The 24,396-nt window shown below is 38.4% G+C and overlaps 1 protein-coding gene across 3 annotated transcripts in view; it reads right to left on the bottom strand.

Annotated features, from left to right (window-relative positions):
• The window catches only part of LOC131536061 (low-density lipoprotein receptor 2-like), a 33,012-nt gene extending 10,169 nt beyond the window's left edge, over window positions 1-22,843 (bottom strand). Inside the window, exons 1-6 of one of the 3 annotated variants that reach the window (XM_058768703.1) lie at window positions 22,701-22,828; window positions 22,035-22,154; window positions 12,553-12,675; window positions 11,749-11,865; window positions 2,940-3,062; window positions 1,304-1,360 (exon numbers count right to left, since the gene is read on the bottom strand). In XM_058768703.1, the coding sequence (XP_058624686.1) occupies window positions 1,304-1,360; window positions 2,940-3,062; window positions 11,749-11,865; window positions 12,553-12,675; window positions 22,035-22,154; window positions 22,701-22,758 (598 nt within the window). In that variant the 5' untranslated portion in view covers window positions 22,759-22,828. Of the gene's footprint in view, window positions 1-1,303; window positions 1,361-2,939; window positions 3,063-11,748; window positions 11,866-12,552; window positions 12,676-22,034; window positions 22,155-22,700 lie in introns of all 3 variants that reach the window. The other 2 variants (XM_058768705.1, XM_058768704.1) reach the window with 2 other exon arrangements.
• Window positions 22,844-24,396: the final 1,553 nt, after the last annotated feature.

Here is a 24,396-nt window from a genome sequence, read left to right as displayed (position 1 = left end):
CCCATGGCTCAGTTTCTAGACTGTTCAGTGCACCGACTTGAGAGCTAACACTAATAGCAATTTAAAAAGTCACAGGTGTGAGAAATGAACTTTGAATTGCCATTTAAATGTGTGTGTGTGTGTAACAGGCAAAACATTCAAGGGTGTGTAAACTTTTGATCAGGGCCATTTGGGTGTTTTTTGTTATCATTATGATTTAAAAAGAAGACACAAAACTGTGTGATAGTAAATGGCTTCATATGATCACTATCCTTAAAGCTGCAGTCCATAACTTTTGGCACTCTAGAGGTTAATAAACAGAACTGCGTGTTGCAGAAGAATATTGTAGCCAGAGCTACTTCTCTCTGTTTATGTCTATGACGAATCATGCAGGTACCGGGCTACTCCGCAGCGGTACCTACCCGAACCAGTCTAAATAGTCCAAATATAAACACTTATTATAGGTGTACCGTAGTGATTCAGGACAAGCCAAAAACACGGTTTGGAAAATGGATTCATGCTGTACCCTCTTATTATATAAATGTTGTAAATTTGCAGCTTTAAATAAGAGCTTTAAATAAAAGACAGTTTTCTGGCTTTATCACTCATATATTCAAAATCAATGCCAATATTTCACAATTTCTGCCAGGGTATGCAAATTTTTGAGCAAAACTATATATATATATATATATATATGCAATCTGCTAGCAACTCTTTAGGTTTGCAGGCCTTTATCTCTGATCAAAGCAGAAATAAAACAAACAAACAAACTGACAATCATCTGCTGTGGTTAAGAAAAGCAAGCTGCTGCATTACAGGTAGGGTTCACCCCAAAATGTAAATTCTGTCATCATTTACTCCCCCTCATGTCAGTCCAAACATGTGTTATTATTATTATTTTTTTTTTTGGGTAATCTGAAGAGCAAAAAACAAATAAAAGTTTAGCACTGTTTTGTAAAAATACTGAAATGGCAGAGATTTTAATTAAGATTTGCATGCAGAAATGCCCTTCAATAACACAATGTAAGACTGAAAGAAACTAAGAAACACCCTCAACATATATTAATATATTTCTAATTAGTTTCTTAAAGGACTTTTCTGTGTCTCAGTGTCTGAACCACTTGCCACAGGTACAGCATCACCTGGGTGCTGCCCAAATGATCTTCATTAAAAAACAAAAAGCGACATTAGGGAGTTACAGAAACACACTGTTTGTTGCAAACATTTCTCTGCCAGAATGCTGTTGCTACTACATGTTAGTTAACTAACTAATTAATTGGCGAATTAAGACTTGTGGTTGTAAGATTGTAATGATGAGCTTTACCTTCACTTTGTGCTGTTTGGTTCTGGCTTGTGACTGCCGCATCTTCATCTTGAGTGACTAATGATATCAAGAGAGAGGAGAACGTTACCTGGCAACTTTCTTTGATATTATGGTCCAAGCCTTGTGTTTTTAAATTATTTGCAATTTAAAAATTTAAATTTATCTGTGATCGAAGGAAAAATAAAACAAATACAAACTGAGAATCATCTGCTGTGGTTAAGAAAAACAAGCTGCTGCATTAAAGGGAGATTTTAGGCCCTGTCTGCATATGTATTTCAGTGTTTACCCTACAGGTTTGGCGGGCTTTTTTCCCCCGATTAAATTAAATTTTATTAATCAAAAAGTCAAATGAATTAAAATCAAGAAACTTAAACAATTTAACATCAATTTAATAAAAGTTTAACAAAAAATGACATGTTTAGGGTCCAATTAAATGTTTTATTTTTTTTCCAAACTTATGTTTTATTGTTACCAAATTCTGTGTTTTAACATGTCTAATTATTTGAAAGTATAAAAACATGTTTCATTTTTTCTTACAATAGCCTTAAGATTTGTTTCCTCAAACATTCTGTGTTGTGTATTTACATTTTTAAGGCATAAAACATTCATTTAATTTATCTTTTAATTAATGAAAAAAAATTGGGGGGAAAATTAAAATTAAATTAAGATTTAATATTACAATTAAAACACTGAAGAAATATTGTATGATTATTACTTAAAAACAATGTAATGGCAGGGGAAACACTGTATTTTTACACTCCAGCCAGTCCAGAAGAATTGTCATGTTGACTCAGTGCAACAAACATGCAAATCTGCCCATAATTTCTCTGCTGCATCAGCCTCCAGACAGAATGGTTGTGCTTTTCCTCCCAAACCATATGAAATGATTCACTTACACCGTGTGTACACCGGACGTGACAGATGTCGTGTCACGCCGCGCCGCAACAGCTAAAGTCTGTCTATACACAGGACGCGACAAAGCGACCATTAAAAATCATTCGAAATTTCTGTCAATCCGTCATAAATAGAACGCGGCAGCAGTTAACTGTCGGGGATTTGTCGTGTCGCGCCGCATCCAGTGTAGACAGCCTCACTGATTATAATGAGTTCTATAGTATCGCGTCCGGTGTAGACGCGGTGTTAGTGGAGAGTGTAACTTTGCATGCAAAAGCATAACTGATGCTTAGCACAGCTTATATGCTACTATATGAAAACATACAGATTTGCGCTGCATGAATCTTGTTGCTTTCTCTAACTAGCTTGTATAAAACCCCAATGCTTGGTTTAATCCTCATAAAGTTTTCTTCCTGCTGTTGCTGTTGTTATTAATTAAAAATGCATACACTGCAAAAAAAAAAAAAAAAAAGTTTTTGCCTTGTTTTCCAGTTCTTACTCCTCTTCATCCCTAGTGGGACATAAGGCATCACAGTACAAATATAACAGTACAAATATCTTTTCCAGTACAAATATCTAAACATTCTTAAATCAAGACACAAACAAAATGACATAAGATATTAAGACTTGCTTTGTGAAATATGTATGAAAATTAAGCTTAAAGCTTAAAACAAGAAAAAATATCTTCATTCATTTTTCTTACCCTGTTGGCAGATATTTTTTCTTAAGAGATTTCACTCACCACAGTCTTTCTCATCTGCACCATTAATACAGTCCTTGTCACCGTCACACCTCCATGCCATAGACAGACATAAGTTCATTTCATCACCACAACTGAAATAACCTGGTTTGCAGGTCTTGACCACTGATCAAAACAAACATAAAATAAAAACAAAGAAAGAATCATGACTACTGTCAGCAGATGTAACACTTCAGTGGTATAGTATTCTCAAAAGAGGAGGTAAAGACCTCACTGTCTGTTTTTTTTCTCCGATGTAAATTCATGATCCAGTTTCATTTAATGTTGGCATAAATTCTCCAAAGTAAAATAAAATGAATATTAAAAAAATCATACACTATAAAAAAACCATCTCGGGTTCCCATGTTCTCTGAGTTGGGAACAAGATGCTGTGTAGCTGACGCAATGGGAACACCCCCCAGGTGTTATGATTGTCTGAAGCCCGTATAGAATCACGCCAATTCATTGGCTGATGGCGTGAGATACCGCCCCTATGTCATACGTAACTGACATAGACCCGCGCTCGTGCCATCTTACCCCTTTAGACTTTCCTGCTGAAGCAGGTCGACAGCGTGAGGAGCTTGGCAGCTGACGCAGCATCTCGTTCCCTACTCAGAGAACATGGTTACATAAGTAACCAGAGACGTTCTCTTTCATAGGTTCACCCCACGCTGCGACACAATGGGAACGATATACCACACACGCCAAGCTAACACGCTGCCAATTCTGGCCCACTACAGACCAGGGGCCATATGTATAAAGACGCTCAGAGTATAAAATTTTAGTCTTTCATTCTAAGGCCCTGATCACACCAAAAGCGTTTTTAAGTTCTGACTCCTAAAATAAGTGCAGTGCGCTGTGGTTTTTTTTATGTTGCTAAGCAACCACCAAATCAGCCGTCCTGTCAGTCTAATCAAAGGATTATAGCACTCTAAAATCTTTGGTTTTTGCTGTTATTAATATTTCATTGGTCCTCTTGTTTTTGCATGTGTTCATAATTTCTTTGTATGACAGCATGGCCAAAAATTATGACCCAATGTTTCATTGCATTATTATCACAGATAAAACAACTGACTAAGCAACTATGCAATATGAATGAATGATACATTTATATTGCACTTTATTATGTATTGCCGTACACCCAAAACGCTTTACAATCATGTGGGGGGGTCTCTTCTCAACCACCACCAGTGTGAAGCATCCACTTGGATGATGCGACAGCAGCCACAGGACAACGGCGCCAGTGAGAGACCACACACCAGATACAGGTGGAGAGGAGAGAGAGATAGAGCCAATCAAGTGCATGGGGATTATTAGGAGGCCATGATTGATAAGGGCCAGTGGAGGGAATCTGGCCAGGACACCGGGGTTACACCCCTACTCTTTACGAGAAGTGCCATGGGATTTCAGGAGAGTCAGGGCCTTGGTTTAACGTCTCATCCAAAAGACGGTGCTTTTTTTGACAGTATAGTGTCTCAGTCACAGACCACAGGATGAGCACCCCCTGCTGGCCTCACTAACACTTGTGCAATTTTGCACAATGCAAAGCATTTAAAAAAAATACATTTAAATATTACAAAATTTCAGTGTCTTAATTAAAAGATTTTATTGTAGTTACATTAAATGATTGGTGTTGTGCTGCTGTGACTTTACATGCTGTGAGCGGGCTGATTCAGAGGTCGAGGTCGGACATTTTGTGTTGACACCATTTTAGTCCTTAGTTCACAACTCTTAAGTGTCACCTCATTCAACACTTAAGAATCAGCCTTAGACTTTACTGAATGTTGCTTTTAGCTTCTTTATAAGTCTTGTAATTTTAGAAAAATCCTACTTTTTACTGAGAATTTTTTTTAACTTAAGTCAAAGCTTAAGACTATTCTTAAGAGCATTTCTGAGAAGTTTTATACATACGGGCCCAGAACACTAAAACATAGCTGGCTCAAACAGAAAGAACCGGATGAAGATTACCGTCCTCACTCAAAGAGGAGGGAGAGAAAGCCTGCAACACCACCACCTGTTCATGCATAAAGCAGGAGACCAAATGATGTCTACCTAACGGGACATCGTTCTAGTCCCTTCAAGCAGCAATAACCGTGACATAGACTCTCAGGATGGTAGTGGCCGCTCCAGCCGAAAACTTATCTTGCAGGAGCTCTAGCACTGAACCAACTGGGCAGCTGACTGTGTCCACAGCATGAGCCAAGCACCGGGACTCAAAAACCCTCCATTTGGAGGAATAGAGCCTCCTAGTGGAAAGGGCCCTGGCACTATTAATGGTCTCACAGACTCCATCCGAGAGATCTAAGGCTATGTGCAACCCCTGATCGGCCATACCCACACCTTCCAGATCTCTGAACGTGGGTGCCAAATTCTGCCCTGGAGCTGACACAACAGGTCTTTCCTGATTGGAATCTCCCACAGATCGCCTTTCAGAAGCGAGACCAACTCCGAAAACCACGTCTGGGAAGGCCAGAACAGGGCTACTAAGAGAAGGCAGACTCCGCATGTCTTCACCCTGCACAAGACCGCTGGGATGGTTCATGTCCAGCCAGGGGTGTGCTAGCGCATCTATCCCCAGAGTGGTAGGGTGAGAAAGGGAGAACCAAAAGGGGCATTGGGTCGGCTCCTGCGACGCAAAGAGGTCCACCTCTGCCGTGCCGAATCGTTCCCAAATCTGAGCCACCGTCCAACGGTTCAGTATCCATTCCCCTGACCTGAGTTACTGTCTCGACAGAAAGTCCGCCGCTAGGTTCAGGACCCCTGGGACATGGACCGCTCTCAGGGATGAAAAATTTTCCTCGTCAGCACTGTTCACTGCAGTAAGAAGAACCCCGCTGAAACTGGGGGTTGCGAGCAAATTAGAGTGTGTAGCCGAACTGGATCGTACGAAGAATCCAGGGCGACACTCCTGGCAGGTCCCTCCAGGCATGGAGGAAGGCCAACAGAGGTAGAAGAATGTAACAGTTCAAGGGGGATGCCAACACAGGGTCCCCGCTCTGAATGTCCATCTGGAGGGGAAAGCGCTGGGCATCCCTTACCGCATGACAATGCCTGAAGTGGCCTGAAGGATGGCCATGGAGTGGAGAGCCGCACCTGTCTGTCCCACTGCCATGTAGGACTTACCGATCAAAGCAAAAGTGGTCCTACAAGGCTTAAACGGGAGGAGAGGGTGGGATTTCCATGAGGAGGCGGAAGTTGGTAAGAGGTGCGCAGAAAGCGTGTCCTTGACCACCGGGACTGCAGCGTACCCCTGCTCCACGGAACCAAAGAGGTTGTTCAGCTGTTCGGACTATCATTCTGATGACACCCATTCACTGCAGAGGAACCATTGATGAACAAGTGATGTAATGCTAAATTTCTTAAAATCTGTTCCAATGATCTACATCTTGGATGGTCTGAGGGAGAGTAAATTTTTGTTATTTTGGTGAACTTTTCCTTTAAATATTTAGTTGGGAATTGAGGTCAACCTTTCCAGTAAACCAGTAATATTACAGTCTATTTGGGTCTAAAATATAAAAAAAGAAAAAAGGAAAAAGAAATGTTACTTGAATCACACATCAGATAAAGCAGTTTCCAGCAAAGTTAAGAAATGTTACATGCTTTGATAAGTTTCTCTATGTAGAATATGTACATGGAGTCTCTTTTGATTTCAAAAGAGCATCATATAAGAAATTTCTCATTTATGTATTTATTATTCTTATATATATATATATATATATATATATATAACAGTACAGAGTTACAGATTTTTACAGGCACATTTTGAGCATGTATTAACGTATCAATGCAAGACAGAACACAAAATAGTTGTCTATTCATTTTGAGACCTTACAGTAATATGTCCAGAACTCTTCTTTCATAAGATGCAACTTCTACCATTGCATTGGCCCACTCTTTCAGTTCTGGGGCTTTCACTTTCTTCCAGTGTCTCAAAATAATCCTACTTGCCATTGTAATACATATACTATAATAACAGAAAATACACATTTTGAAAATTTGAGACTTGTCACCTAATAGACACAATTTAGGGGTTAAAGATATGTCGGAGCCATACCAGCAACTTAAGACATCCATAACTTGTTCCCAGAATGGTTTAACAAGACTACATTCCCAAATGCAATGTAAAAAGGTACCTGTTTCCAACTGGCATTTCCAACATAAATTGTCTTTCATCAGTTTCATCCTGTATAGTCTTACTTGAGAGTGGTAATATCTATGAAGAATCTTATATTAAGTGAACTTCCCCCTTGCTTCTTTTATATATTTACCACACCCAACCAAGATGCTGGACCATTTTTCTGAGTCAATTTCTACGCCAATGTCCCTCTGCCATATGGTCCTTAAATTTCCCAAGTCACTGCTTCTGAAAGAGTTTACTGTTTTATATAATTGTGAGGATTTACAAGATTCTTGTGTGTGTTTTTTTTTTAAGTATCTAATGATAGGGTTGTCGACCACGGGGCCACCTTTAGACAATATACAATTACTTAACTGTAGAAACTTCCAAAAGTTTTCTTTTCCAACAAGATTATAACATTTAATTAAATTTCCATATGACCTTAACACCCTATCCTCATATAAGTCATCAACTATGCTTATACCCTGCTGGTGCCAGTACTTCCAGTAAATCATCTTTTTACCAATACAGATTGCTGGGTTAAACCATAATGAAGAATATTTCTGTAAATTGTGAGATAATTTGAATATTTTGTGAATTCTCATCCAAGCATCTCTAGAATGAACAAGAGCAGGGTTTGTAGTATTACAAGCAGACTGAGAAAATACTTCAATGGGGCTAAAGGGTGAACATATTTTACATTCAACATTCAAACAATCAGTTTGATCTTTTTCCTGATTCCAATATTTAGCTATTTTTGCCAAAGCAAAAGACAAATGGTTTAATCTATAATCAGGAAAACCCAGACCTCCTTTCTCCTTGGGGAAATTAACTTGTTTAGATTAATTCTTGCCCTTTTCCCATCCCACAAAAAATGGTTCATTAAATTGTCAAATCGTTTAAAAAATGAATTTGGTATTTTAATCGGAAGCATCATTAGTACATAGTTGAGTTGGGGGGCTATCACCATTTTAATAATACTGATTTTCCCCCAGAGAGTAAGTTTGATTTTCTCCCACTTCTCCAGGTTAGTTTTAAACTTCTGTAGTAGTGGGTGTAAATTGAGTGCTATTATTTCCTACATGTTGCGGGACAGATTTATTCCCAAATATTTAATTCCCTTGGGGACCCATTTAAATTAAAATTTTCTATCATAATGGATACACATGAATTGGAAAGGGGGGTAGCTTCAGATTTACTCCAGTTGACTGTATACCCTGACAATTTTGAGAAGGATTGTATAACATCCAGTAAAGAGGTAAGAGGATGAGTTATGACTGCTAAAATGTCAAATGTCAATACTTCTTTTATCTCACTTAATGATATAGGTGATTCCATCTCCTCCAACTGATCAGGCTGCAATCTAAGAACTTTGACATTTGACAAAAAAACTTTAATCTCATATTGAACAAATTTAGTATGTGTTGTAATTTTTCATAATATTGCTGAAATGTTTTATTTATGTCTTTGGACACAAAAATTTGTCTATCTCCCTGTTTAATTACTGGTATTCGTCAGTCCTCTGTCGTGTGTGTCATGTGTTCCCGCCTCTTGTTTCCTTATTTGGTCATGTTCCTGTCCTTGTTAAGTGTGATTATCAGTTAATTCTTGTCCAGCTGTGTTTGTCTAATTATCTGTCATTGTCTTGTGTATTTAGTTCATGCCTGTTCAGTTATATTTCGTCTGGTCTAATCGTTACTCCCTGGTGTTCCTGTGTGTGCCAGCCTTGCCCTGTTTGTTTTGGATTTATATTTCAGCTGCCTTCACATTTGTGAAGCAAATGTGGAGGCAACAAGGACGAAACAAGGAGAGGTGACAATCCTCCCAGACAATTCGATATGGTCCTCAAGAACAATCCAGATCCAACTCCTCTCACCTTACATATCCCTAAACCCACCCATAAACCTACCAATCTTCACCCCCTAGATCCAGCCTCGCCCCTTGGATCTTGTGTTCTGCATTGAGGACCATCTCGAAGGTGTCTGGGAGGATTGTCACCTCTCCTTGTTTCCTCCTTGTTGCCTCCACATTGCAGCTGAAAGATTTATCAATGAACATTGTCACTGAGGAGCACGTGTAATAAATTAAGGTGGGCCCGTGAGGGTGGTGAGGTGAGGGGCTACTGGACAATTCCCTGCTTCCCTTTCACCATGTTAATCACCTTCTCTCTCGCGGACTGTCTTAAGAAGCGGATCAAAACTGGTCTCAGGGGCTGGTCAGGATTTGGCATGGGTGTCAATTGCCAATGAATGATGCATTTATATAGCGCTTTATTGTGTATTGTTGTACACCCAAAGCACTTCACAATCATGTGGGGGGGGGTCTCTCCTCAACCACCACCAGTGTGCAGCATCCACTTGGATGATGCGACAGCAGCCACAGGACAACGGCGCCAGTGAGAGACCACACACCAGATACAGGTGGAGAGGAGAGAGATAGAACCAATCAAGTGGATGGGGATTATTAGGAGGCCATGATTGATAAGGGCCAGTGGAGGGAATCTGGCCAGGACACCAGGGTTACACCCCTACTCTTTACGAGAAGTGCCATGGGATTTTTAATGACCACAGAGAGTCAGGACCTCGGTTTAACGTCTCATCCGAAAGATGGTGCTTTTTGACAGCATAGTGTCCCCGTCACTATACTGGGGCGTTAGGACCCACACAGACCGAGCACCACCTGCTGGTCTCACTAACACCTCTTCCAACAGCAACCTAGTTTTCCCAGGAGGTCTCCCATCCAGGTACTGACCAGGCTCAACCCTGCTTAACTTCAGTGGGCAACCAGTCTTGGGCTGCAGGGTGATATGGCTGTGGCCGATGCACTCTCTCAATCTCGAACTCTCCGCCTGTGTCTATATCGAGGCCCTCATTCAGGATTTTCTGAACGCAAGTTAACAGAGTCCCATTAGTACCAAAAGTCTCTTTAAGACCCACCAGCCTCGTGTTATTTCGTTTGCTCTGGTTTTCGAGAGTTTGTACTCGGTTCCACAGCTTATCCACTTGTTTATTTCTGGCACTACTCTCATTCACCAATCGCTCCGAAGAATCTTCCAGATGGGCGATGCGCTCCTCTGCTTCCTCCAATCTCTCCTGAAGATTTCATTTTAGAAATTTCCTCAAACAGTTTCTCGAGACTTTCACTCGAATCTTTAAGGCTGCGGGGCGTATCTGAGGTATCATCCTCAGTTTCGTGTGCTGGAGCTTTTCGTGCATACGGGCGGCTCAGAGCTTTAAAATATTTTGATGTAGCCATATCTTTCTGTGTGCTTTCTCGAATCCCTCTCACCAGATCCATCTGCACAGTCCCTCTCACCATCACACCTCTACCAATTAGGCACACACTTTACCACATCACATTGGAAGTGACTGTCTCTGCAGGTCTTTACTGAAAACATGCTGAGAATCACAGCGCATGTTGGATGTGATGTTTCAGATACTCCATGTCTCCGAGTTCGATTGCTCCCCCCTACCCCTGCCCCCGCAGGACTGCGTTCATATTATTTTATTTGGGTCCGAACCGCGGTTCGTTTGCGTCATCAAGCCAGCAGCTGTTTACCCAGTTGCTTAGTAACGACGGTGTGGGATAAGGCGGCAAAATGCATAAGATTTTTTATATTTTTTCACTTTTATATATTTACGTTTTTTGAACCGATCGTTTCGTTTACAAAGCTTCAGTGCATAACGGCACTTACGAATTATTGCAAATGCTCTAAAGAACGCTGAAGGCGAACAGAAATGAGATATACAGCTTTCTGCTTGCAGCGCGTCAGTCACACTCGTCAGGAAAGTGAGTGAAACACACACAAACACACATTTTTATCAAATAATACGTCATTAATAGCGGTTCACTTCTGTGATTTGGTACGATTGCATTCACATACGCAGCGAACCGTACCAAAGTTCACTTGAACCGTACCCCAGACCACCCTTTTTATGCGGACTCGAGTACGGTTCGCGGGTGCGCACCAAAAGTGCTAGTGTGAAAGCACCCTTAAAAGACCCTCTGTGGTGAAAACGTTGTGTCATGTCTATCTGGTGTTTTGAATTTGCTTAAAGACAAGTACGTGCAAATCCCCCAGTCAACACTATTGCTGAGCATTTTCTACTTAAAACTGCAGTGCACCAAAGACAGTCTCAAAAAAGAAGTCCAAAACAGTCCCTGTTTCCTACCATCGCAAACATGCAACCAATCCCGTCAACTTGCGGGGTGGAGATTTTCATATCATTAATAAAAAGCATTTAAGGATGTTGATTTTTAGAATGAAGCTGTCTGAAGTGGTGAACAGGAACATGATTTGTGTAACATTTGCAACACATTATTAGCTGTTTGATAAAATAGTCAAGCCAAAGACTAATGATATATCAATTACTGTTATGTGTCAAACATTGTAGAGAGCGATACCCCTGCAAATCTTCATATCGTGTACAAGTTTGTTAAATGTTTATTAAAAATTATTAAAAGTGGATGCTATTTCATCAATATTCGTTTGTACACACCAAATATATTCTGCTGTTTTTTTAAACACTAAATCTTGAATTAAATGAAATTAAAACTAATATATAGCCTATATAGATAAATAAAGGTACATTTATAAATAAATGAGTGAAAAGTGTACAGTTCATTGTCCAGGTATGTGCATCTGCATTTGCGTATTTATCTGTGGCGACAGAAAAGATGAGTAATGTCACTCACCACAGTCTTTCTCATCCGCACCATTCCGACAGTCCTTCATACCATCACATTTCCACGTCACAGACACACACTTCGTGTCACCACAGCTGAACTGATCAGGTCTGCAGGTTTTGATAGCTGATCAAAGCAAAAATAAAACAAAACAACCAAGAATCACAACATCTGTTGGCAGATGTTATACTTTGGATATATCATGTCTCATGAAATTCAATTAAAGAGTGGCTCACTGACTGTATCTGTTCTGCTGAAAAAGCCCAGCAACTAAACATGAAATCATTTACACTGGGTCCATGTACCTTCGCATAATTTGAACAAAGAAATGGATAAACAATAATTCAGCACCTAAACGTCAATCCAACACATTCTCACTCCCAACTCATCACATATTGACGCTTGGTCAGGACCCCTCTGGCGTCGCATTTTGACGCTTTTTTCGACGTGCAGGGTCCTCCATTGCTTTAAATAAGAAACCCTTGGCGTCAATATGCCGAAGCGAAAGGTACTGTGAATTTTATCGTCGTGATTAAATTATATATTGGGTAATAATATTGCCATTATTGCATATATTTTGGGGTGTGATTTTTCATTGTAAACAGTCACAACAGTTTTATTTATATTACACCATTTACACATTTATGAGCATGTAACCCAACCCCTGCCCCTAAACCTGCCATTTGTCAGTAAAACACAAGATATAACAAAATAAAAAGTGAACAGACAAATGATAGAGTGATATGTGCATCTGATTTTGCATACAGTATCTGTGGCAAAAGAAAAGATGAGATTTCAAGAAATGTCACTCACTACAGCCTTTCTCATCTGCACCATTCAGACAGTCACTTTCACCATCACACCTCCATATCATAGGCACACACGTTTGGCGTTCATCTCCACAGCTGAACTCTTTGTTGGGTTGACAGGTCTTGTCTGAAATTAAGAAGAAAACAAAAAACAAAAAAAAACAACTGAGACGCAGTCTCTGTCTGTCTGTCTATCTATCTATCTATCTAGATTTTAATAAGTATTTTCATTAGATTGTGTTAGTAGCAAGCATGGGCGGCGCTAGGGAGGGGCTAGCAGGTGCTCCAGCACCCCCAAGAAAGATCAAAGCACCCCCATAGATTAAAAGGATTAAATAAAATAAAAACATTTGACTCCTTACACATGCATAACTGGTGCAATGCAATACAACGTGACGTGATTTGCCAAGTATGTCTCCGACTAAAGATTTTTCTAGTCAATTAGTCGCATGTTTATATTACATTGATTAATATAATAACCTACTAAACCATCCTTTAATATATAGTCATTTAGGCGTATTATAGCCTATCCTTGCTCAAGCGCGCGCATAAAGCTTGCCACAAAGCATCGGCAAAAGTACTGATTATTAATGCGTCAGGCAAAAAGAAGACATCGTAATTATTTATTAATAAACTAGTGCTTTCTCAGTCAGTGTCAGCTGCAAAGATGAAGTTGCTGAATGCCGGCGCTGACTTGCCATCTCAACAGTAATGGACGTGCCTTTAATAGAGAAATGCACATTTTTATACGGACTACATAATTAGAGAAGATTTGTTTTTTTTTTATTTGAATTGGTGTAGCCTAGACATTTCAAGCTTTCAACAGATTTCAAGCTTTCAACTGATTTTTATTTCTTATGTCTGTGAGCAGGTTCATTGTTGTGATACGCCCCATTCACGGAGACTGCATGAGATAGAGTTTTTAAAGTTATTTTTAAGTTCTTTCTGCAGGAAAAAAAAATGCAAAGGATTGCGCGGGCGCCTTCATGTCATACAGTAAGCGTGATAATACTCCCACACTCCTCATAAACACTTGAAATACACCTATATAGCGATTTTATTATTCATATAAAAAAATTATAATAACCTCATATTTAATATTAATTGCCCAGCTCCCCGTGATCAGTGATCTAGCACCTGCATTCTAGGGTTTAAATGATTATTGTAGGTACACTGTAAATCAATCGGAATCCAATTAGAAGACGCTAGAATTTGTAAGAGGCAAGGCAAGGCACACACACATATGATGTAAATGCGCTTATTTATATAAGGTAAAATGATTTTAGGGGATTTGACAGGATATTATTCATATAAAAAAATAATAATAACCTCTTTTGGTCATATTTAATATTAAATGCCCAGTTCCCCGTGATCAGTGATCTAGCACCTGCGTTCGAAATTCTCTGGCGCCGCCAGATGACACTACATAATTAATGACACTACATAAAGGACAAAAATAAATAAATAAACCAAAAGAAATGCAAATTGAAATAAATGTATCAATCAGCTTTAAATCTGACTTCCTACCAAATAAAATAACCAAAATGAATTGAAATCAAAACCTTAAACAAAGGAAATTCTTTCCTCCAAAATAAATTAAATTGTACTCAGATGTTCAATTGTAGGTTTGATCCCCTCTCTCTCTTTTTCTTATATACACAACTCAAATACTCAAGATCAGCAAATATAAAGTAATAAACCCAAATGTCAGTACTTATATGGAGTCACACATACAAATTTCCACTGTAAACACTTATTTGTACAAAATAAAATTGCATGAATGCATATCAATGTGGTATCAGTAACTCTTAGAATGCTCAGTTCAAGTAACAAAATGTCTGTCCAAATAATAACGAATTATATTCTCTGTCCTCAGTTCCTTATAATCAGTGATCCAATGAAATATTTTGTTGGAGGCGAAGTGATACAGGTGTCCACGGAGACAAAAGATAGATGTTTCTGGTCGATTTACAGTTGGCTCGCCATCCTCACACGGTGCACAACTGAAGTGTTGATATCAGTGCAGTCCACCAACTGAAGGATCCAGATTCTAGATTCTAAAACATAGGTCTTCAGTCCTGTTCCTGGGGACCCACTGTCCTCCAGAGTTTAGCTACAACCCTAATCAAACACACCTGAAGCACCTAATCAAGCTCCTCAAGATTAAAAATACAAAGGCAGGTGTGCTGAAGCAGGTTGGAAATAAACTTTGCAGGACAGTGGGTCCCCAGGAGCAGGGTTGAAGACCTCTGTTCTAAGATAACAAAACTGGCCTGTGCACACACACAGAATGAAATCCTCAATCAACTCCACATTTCACATACATTTCACTCAACCTATACGCATATTTACCGCCCTGAACATATATTTTTTATTTATGACAATGTATACATTCATTGAACATTTTTCCCTTCAAACATATCAATACACCATTGAATCACTATATTCCTACATGTATACTAAATAGACATTTTCCCTTGTATATTAATGATATTTCTCAGTTTTTTTTTTTTTCCCATCGGATGACGCAACGATGGCCTACTCCATTGGATTTTAGCGTGACAACGGTCTCACGGATCAACATAATATAAGCAAGTTACTCTCTCAAATTTATTTCTCAACAAAATAACTTACACAGTTTGTTTCTCGCAGGCGTATTTCTCAATAAAACCTAATAAATCAAGGTTTCACATAGCTTCTGACTCACACTTCTCTTCTTGTGTTTTTTCTCACATGCAGCTTCCCTAAGGGACGTTGTCAGCTTGACCTAATTACACTCAATGGGTTAAGTCAGCAAATTCTTCTCTTTCAGATTGGACTCCAGGATTCCCAGGTAAGTTTCCTTCAGGATTTACAAGTAAATCTTCCTCAGGGTTTACAGGTAAATTCTCAATAACATGTAATTCAGGCGTTTCATTCGCTAAGCCTGTTCCCAAGGATTGGGCAGCGTCCTCCTTCCCAGGTTGTGTCACTTTGGAAGTATGAACTGTGAAAGATTCGCCTACAACCTCCAGTTGGGGTCCTGAATAATAAACTTCCTCTTCTTAATCAGGAGTATCTTCTTCAGGACTTTCACAAATAGCTTTACTGCGTGTTTTGCACCTAAGAACCAAACTTTGTGTCTCGAGGTCACTCACATCAGAGGAAAGAGTTCCGCAGGGAAGCAACAAGTCACAGTGTACCGTTCGAGTAGGCCCTGTTTGAAACTCAGGACATACTTTGTACACAGGTAAATCGCCATAACGGTCTACCACCACATAGACAGTTTCCTCCCATTTGTCAGCAAGTTTATTCTTTCCTCTCAGTCTAACACTTCTCACAAGAACTCTGTTGCCTTTGACCAACTCGGATACTGTCACATGTTTGTCGTGACGGGTCTTATATTTCTCAGCCATCCTTTTGGAGTTCGCAACTGCAATCCGGAAACTCTTCTCAAGGCTTGACTTTAGGTTCTTTACATACTGAGAGTGTGTCACATCTGCCTTATCTCTGAGAGGTAATCCAAATGCTAAATCTACTGGAAGCCTGGGTCGTCGCCCGAACATTAACTCATAAGGGTCAAGCCTGGTGCAGTTGTATGCGTGTACGAGTGGCTTTACGTACTCCTTCCAGCACTCCTTCCAGCAGCTTTTCTTCTTGGCCTCCAGGGTTCCAAGTAGGGGTGACTCGATACCACTTTTTCAGAACCGATCCTGATCTGATACCAAAAATTCTCAGTATCTGCCAATACCGATATCGATCTGATACCTGGGCAGTTTTTTTTTTTTTTTTTATCAGTGTTGAATTTTTATACCTCAATGTGTGTTGACCTGATCATGACTTTTTTTGTGTTACACACAATCTACTAAATATAGGCAACTTTATTGTAAAGCAAAACAACAAATGAATGCATATACTGTATATTTTAAAATATATTTACATATATTGTGTAAACTACATTTTCATGTACAGAAATGCAATGTTAACAAATATTAGAAATTAATATATGGACATATATTGCAAATTAATATATTTACATAGTCCGATATCTAATATATTTACATATAAATGAAATAAATATATGTAAATATTTCTGATAAAAATATATTTTCTTCTATTTGAATTTAAGATATTTAAATATCAAAATTTTTCAATCTATGTGACTTCTGTATGGGCTGACACCAACAAGATTTTGAAAACAGCACAAAGATAAAGTCCTGCAAGATAAAGTCCTTCTACGGCTTGCCAAAGCTTCCAGCTCACTGAGGTAAGTTTGGGTTGTGGTCTTTCCCAGTGTTATGTGTGTAAGCTAAGGAGGCGCACGACGAAGGAGTTGATCAAACAGAAGTCTTTTAATAATAATCCACAGTAGAATTCCAGGAGCAAGGAGTAGCAAAACACAATATGCAAACGAAATAGCAGACCAAGAATGATGGGAGAACACAGGCTTTAAGTAATAAACGTAATCAAAGGGGAAACAGAAACAGGTGAGGAGCTAATTAACCAATAGGGGAACAGAGGAAACTAAGTCAACATATGATACCCAGCTTCTGAACATAAATATCTGACAGGGCTGTTACACAGAAAGAGACATCAGGATTATTTTGTGGTTGTTGGACATAGGGAAGCATTGTCTGTAGGGTTTGCACCGCTAGTCTTGAGTTGAATTCAAATATTAAAGACTTCTGTCTCTAAACTAGGATCACTTACTGGGATTGTTATATTTATTGATCCGTACTGCTTCACATAGTCCAATATTTCCTCGTCCATTTCAGTTCCGGTTATGCCATTACGGGCTTTCACACCGCGTAGTTCTAGGAACTTAGTTCTAGGAACTAGCCAGCAGTTCCTAGTAGGGCTGAACGATATATCGTATGCGATATTTAATGCTCATCTTGTCAGTAAAGCCGGTTCTGTAATCAGCCGTAATTTCCATCACGTGCGTGGTTTCACATGGAGCAGCATTTACTACACAGAGCTGCTGTTCACTGACAAGCTGCGCAAATCCACACTGATAATTAAACTGAAGGTGCGCTCTCTGCTGCTGCGGGACTCTAAACACCGTCGAGCCGGGCTCTAGCGTTCCCCACGGTAGAAATCACATTTCCCCCTCGGGGCCGCCCCCGCTATATATATATATATATATATATATATATATATATATATATGTATGTATATGGCCCTGGACCACAAAACCAGTCTTAAGTCGCTGGGGTATATTTGTAGCAGTAGCCAAAAATACATTGTATGGGTCAAAATTATCGATTGTTCTTTTATGTCAAAAATCGTTAGGATATTAAGTAAAGATCATGTTCCATGAAGATATTTTGTAAATTTCTTACAATAAATATATCTCAACTTCATTTTTGATTAGTAATATGCATTGCTAAGAACTTCATTTGGACAACTTTAAAGGCGATTTTCTCAATATTTAGATTTTTTGCACCCTCAGATTCCAGATTTTCAAACCATACGTCAATGGAAAGCTTATTTATTCTGCTTTCAGATGATGTGTAAATCTCAATTCTCTTGAAAAATGTACACTTAAGACTGGTTTTATGGACCATGGTCATATACAGTGAGGAAAATAAGTATTTGAACACCCTGCTATTTTGCAAGTTCTCCCACTTAGAAATCATGGAGGGTCTGAAATTGTCATCGTAGGTGCATGTCCACTGTGAGAGACATAATCTAAAAAAAATCCAGAAATCACAATGTATGATTTTTAACTATTTATTTGTATGATACAGCTGCAAATAAGTATTTGAACACCTGAGAAAATCAATGTTAATATTTGGTACAGTAGCCTTTGTTTGCAATTACAGAGGTCAAACGTTTCCTGTAGTTTTCACCAGGTTTGCACACACTGCAGGAGGGATTTTGGCCCACTCCTCCACACAGATCTTCTCTAGATCAGTCAGGTTTCTGGCCTGTCGCTGAGAAACACGGAGTTTGAGCTCCTCCAAAGATTCTCTATTGGGTTTAGGTCTGGAGACTGGCTAGGCCACGCCAGAACCTTGATATGCTTCTTACAGAGCCACTCCTTGGTTATCCTGGCTGTGTGCTTGGTCATTGTCATGTTGGAAGACCCAGCCTCGACCCATCTTCAATGCTCTAACTGAGGGAAGGAGGTTGTTCCCCAAAATCACGCAATACATGGCCCCGGTCATCCTCTCCTTAATACAGTGCAGTCGCCCTGTCCCGTGTGCAAAAACACCCCCAAAGCATGATGCTACCACCCCATGCTTCACAGTAGGGATGGTGTTCTTGGGATGGTACTCATCATTCTTCTTCCTCCAAACACGTTTAGTGGAATTATGACCAAAAGTTCTATTTTGGTCTCATCTGACCACATGACTTTCTCCCATGACTCCTCTGGATCATCCAAATGGTCATTGGCAAACTTAAGTCGGGCCTGGACATGTGCTGGTTTAAGCAGGGGAACCTTCCGTGCCATGCATGATTTCAAACCATGGCGTCTTAGTGTATTACCAACAGTAACCTTGGAAGCGGTGGTCCCAGCTCTTTTCAGGTCATTGACCAGCTCCTCCCGTGTAGTTCTGGGCTGATTTCTCACCTTTCTTAGGATCATTGAGACCCCACGAGGTGAGATCTTGCATGGAGCCCCAGTCCGAGGGAGATTGACAGTCATGTTTAGCATCTTTCCCAAAAGACTCATGGCTGTATTAGATCAAAAGTGTGCTTCTACTAAATACTGAGCAAAGGGTCTGAATACTTAGGACCATGTGATATTACAGTTTTCTTTTTAATAAATCTGCAAAAATGTCAACAATTCTGTGTTTTTCTGTCAATATGGGGCGCTGTGTGTACATTAATGAGGAAAAAAAATGAACTTAAATGATTTTAGCAAATGGCTGCAATATAACAAAGAGTGAAAAATTTAAGAGGGTCTGAATACTTTCCGTACCCACTGTGTATATATATATATATATATATATATATATATATATATATATATATATGGCCCTGGACCACAAAACCAGTCTTAAGTCGCTGGGGTATATTTGTAGCAGTAGCCAAAAATACATTGTATGGGTCAAAATTATCGATTTATCTTTTATGTCAAAAATCGTTAGGATATTAAGTAAAGATCATGTTCCATGAAGATATTTTGTAAATTTCTTACAATAAATATATCTCAACTTCATTTTGATTAGTAATATGCATTGCTAAGAACTTCATTTGGACAACTTTAAAGGCGATTTTCTCAGTATTTAGATTTTTTGCACCCTCAGATTCCAGATTTTCAAACCATACGTCAATGGAAAGCTTATTTATTCTGCTTTCAGATGATGTGTAAATCTCAATTCTCTTGAAAAATTTACACTTAAGACTGGTTTTATGGACCATGGTCATATGTATATATATATATATATATATATATATATATATATACACACATATATATACACATACATACATACATACATACATACACACACAGGGTGCGATTTGTAGGGGTGGGTGGGTGTGGGGGATTTCCCCCCTCTGGTCTATGCATCCCTGGTTATTAATCACATTGATTTGCCATTATATAAAGGTGTTTTATTTTACATTTAGTCATTTAGCATATGCTTTTATTTTTATTCTATTTTGTTCATTTATTTGCATCGTCAAATGGGAAATATCGGTCTGGCTCTCAAATCGCTTTCAAAAAGATCTGATTACACCAGTAACAGTACTTTAATTATTTAGATTTAGATCACTCATTTGTTGTTACACTAACATACTGCTTCTTCTGAACCACTGACTTATCTTAAATGTACAGTAGGCAGCTCATCAGTGCCGTCACCACAGTCATCAGTTTTATCACACAATAAAATTAAAACTTATATATATATATATATATATATATATATATGGGTCATTCCTGTCATTTGGTAACATTTCAATTTGGAATAGGCTATACATTTTTTTCAACTACATATAGGCTAATTCATTTTCTAAATACCCCACATCATTAGGTACATATCAAAAATAAATAAATTCATATTTTCCCACCTCAGGCATTAAAATCCTTTTATTATTTTCAGTTTTTTTTCAGATTTAGACACCTTTTTTCCCTCAGCCCCGTAATGGACAAAATGGTATTGGTTTAAAAAGGATTTTACACAGAACTTGTAAAACAAACATCTACCTACTGCTTGTGTGTCCCTCATAACAATTTAATGATAACAAATGTAATATTTATCATAATTTTCACATTTTTATAGGACTGAAGCTAAAAATACACAAATTGTGTGTCTATGGAGTCTTTATTTTTGTAAAAAAATAAATAAAAATAAAAGTTTAATTTAGAAGTTTAACTAAAACCACAGTTTTATTGTTTTAGTCATTAACATATCAGATGGTAATCAGCAAGAAATGCTTTCATTTATAATTGTCTTCCCTATTTTTTCCCAAATATATTAATGTGACAAGGTGTGACGGGGTTGAAGACGGTAACACATTTGATGGGATAAATTGCCTTCAATTTTAATTTTTGGTTTTGTTTCTCTCTCATATTGTCCCCTTCTTTCTGGGTCAACATATCTGCATGGCCAACATTGTCTTTCTGCTGCAAATGTGGGTGCAATTTCTGATGCATGATGCTTGTCAAAGTTTAAGTGGACATGTTACATCAAAAATTCTATTTATTACAAAAATATGAATTGTCACGATTTTGGTAGTACATAGTTACTGAAACCATGACTATTTTATATATTTTTAATTAAAATTATTAATAAATTAAGCAAATAATTTAAGTTTACAATGCAAGAAATATATATATTTGTGACAGGGTTGAGCGCTACGGGGTTGTGGTTTTTCACTGAAAATGGCCACTGCTCCTCATGTAGTGTAGGAGAGTAGACCACATATGGCAGCAATAAAATAAGTACATTGTATATAGCCTACTTATGGATTAAAATAAAATGTTGAAAAATAATCTTAATTTTATGTGACGGGGTTGAGCTGTTAAGCTTGACAGTACCCTCCCTGACTATAATATGCCTTAAAAATATGAATGAAAAGTATGATAATACTAACCATTTTCTGCACCACTATTAAAGAGACCTGAACATTTCTGGTAAATTATGTCACATATGTGTGGAGTCTAAATTATTATGGGCATAGAATGGTTAGTATGACGGGGTTGAGTTTAGACTGTTTTATAAAATCTTTTTTAAAAAAAGCTTTTTTTTTTTTTAGAAAAATATTTTTCACAAGAAAGGAACACAAATAAAGGCTTACATTATTGCCAAAAATCATAGAAACTATGCACATTTTATTAATAATGTTCTAAGTACAAACTCATGACAAAATGCTTGGGATAGATATATTAGGTAGGTAGATAGATAGATAGATAGACATACACTGTAGATAAATAAAGGTAGAGTACATTCATAAATGAATGAATGGACGTGTCAGAAGAATACAGCATTGTCCAGCATCTGTGTTAGTGATTTTGGCGACAGAAAAGATGAGATTTAAAGAATTGTCACTCACTATCACAGTCTTTCTCATCTGTACCATTCAGACAGTCCTTGATACCATCACATTTCCGCGTCAAAGGCACACACTTCGTGTCACCACAGCTGAACTGATCGGGTCTGCAGGTTTTGACAGCTGATCAAAGCAAAAATAATACAAAACATTTCGGACAGGCTATCATGTCTCGAAAAAGTCCATTTAAAGAGCGGCTCACTGTATCTTTTCTGCTAAAATGGCCCAGCAACTAAACAGCCGTTTTCATAAAATCATTTACACTGGGTCCGTGTACCTATAATTTAAATAAAGAAACGGAAGTACGATAATCATCAGTCAATCAATCAGAAGAAACGGGCATTTCTATTGACGCAGTTATTTTTAATTCTTTATCTCAATTGTCACATAGCTTAATCTGACAAAAACTTTTTTCTTGCAGTTCTAGGCCTATATCGCGCTGTTTTTTTCCTTAGAATGGTGAGTTTATGTCTCACAGAAAAGGTCCTCATTGCGAGATTGTGAGTAAAAAAGCATTGTGAGATTTTTATTTTTTATTCGACGGCGGAACCATGCGTTTCAGTGCCATCCACACATGCAAATCTATAGCCAGAATGCCCACCAGACCTGACAGCAACCTGGCATTTACAAAAGATAACTGATGATCGTTAAAAACTGTTGTTTACTCACATGTTTGAACAGAACAGGATAAAGTAACTGCCAGTAAGAACATAAATGAGATCTCCATATCTGTTAAAACAGGTGGACTCAACTCATCTGACACTGCTGGTAAATATTCAATTTGTCTGGTTTAGGCTCCACCCACCCCGCCCACCTAAAAACATCCACAGGCATTCTGCAATATTCTGCAACAGGAGAGAGGAGGGGGAAAATAACACTAATTATAATTTGCTTATCTGATCAAAGCCAGTGCAAATGAGATGAACCTTACCAACTTTGGCTAATCAACGTAAATAAAAATATTAATATATTTTGTTGGGAACTGAGGTCAACATTTCCTCTAATTTAGGCAATATTACAGTCTATTAGGCTCTACACAAAAAAAAAAAAAAAAAAAAAGGGGAAAAAAAGGAAAAAGAAAAGCCACTTTCAAATAAAATAAACTTGTTAGGAAACCCTAGACTTGCAAAGTTAGGACATTTACAAACTTTTGTTGGTTCACTGACAAACAATTCAGTGTTTGCTTTTCTGGATGCACTACGATCCTTTGCGAGTAAGTGGACAACAAACAGAGCAATTCCTCAATGTGACATTCATCAAAAAAAAAAAAAAAAAAGCTGTTGTGGTCAAAGTCTGAGACCACACTGAAAATCTGGAATTCACATTTACACCCATGCCAGATAATGTTACTAATGTGCCTAAAATGTAGCACAGTCCTGAACCAACATGAATCACATAGAAAACAAATTGCGCAAAGGCTTAAAGGAATAGCTTACCCAAAATTTAAATTTTGCTTAAGATTTACCCTCAAGGCCATCCAAGATTTTATTTCTTTTCTGCTTCTATTACAGCAAAAAGCTGCACGTTTTGTAAGAAACAAATCCATCAAGACGTTAAACCATCACTTCTTACCAAAGTCCAGAATCCATAATATTGATTTTTCCAGGGAAAAAGTAATCTTGTTTGAATGAGGAGAAATATGCATAGATTTGGGCACTGTTAACAAGTAAAGAGAGTCCAAAACAGCTCTAAACAAATATGTGAGTACAGACATTGACCTTTTTAGAAGTACAGGTGCATCTCAATAAATTAGAATGTCGTGGAAAAGTTCATTTATTTCAGTAATTCAACTCAAATTGTGAAACTCGTGTATTAAATAAATTCAATGCACACAGACTGAAGTAGTTTAAGTCTTTGGTTCTTTTAATTGTGATGATTTTGGCTCACATTTAACAAAAACCCACCAATTCACTATCTCAACAAATCAGAATATGGTGACATGCCAATCAGCTAATCAACTCAAAACACCTGCAAAGGTTTCCTGAACCTTCAAAACGGTCTCTCAGTTTGGTTCACTAGGCTACACAATCATGGGGAAGACTGCTGATCTGACAGTTCTCCAGAAGACAATCATTGGCACCCTTCACAAGGAGGGTAAGCCACAAACATTCATTGCCAAAGAAGCTGGCTGTTCACAGAGTGCTGTATCCAAGCATGTTAACAGAAAGTTGAGTGGAAGGAAAAAGTGTGGAAGAAAAAGATGCACAACCAACCGAGAGAACCGCAGCCTTATGAGGATTGTCAAGCAAAATCCATTCGAGAATTTGGGTGAACTTCACAAGGAATGGACTGAGGCTGGGGTCAAGGCATCACACACAGATGTGTCAAGAAATTTGGCTACAGTTGTCGTATTCTTCTTGTTAAG

Source organism: Onychostoma macrolepis, chromosome 03, assembly GCF_012432095.1.
Source record: "Onychostoma macrolepis isolate SWU-2019 chromosome 03, ASM1243209v1, whole genome shotgun sequence".
Classification (NCBI taxonomy): domain Eukaryota; kingdom Metazoa; phylum Chordata; class Actinopteri; order Cypriniformes; family Cyprinidae; genus Onychostoma; species Onychostoma macrolepis.
The sequence above is the reverse complement of the archived record's forward strand: the minus strand, read 5'-3'. Positions and strand labels throughout refer to the sequence as shown.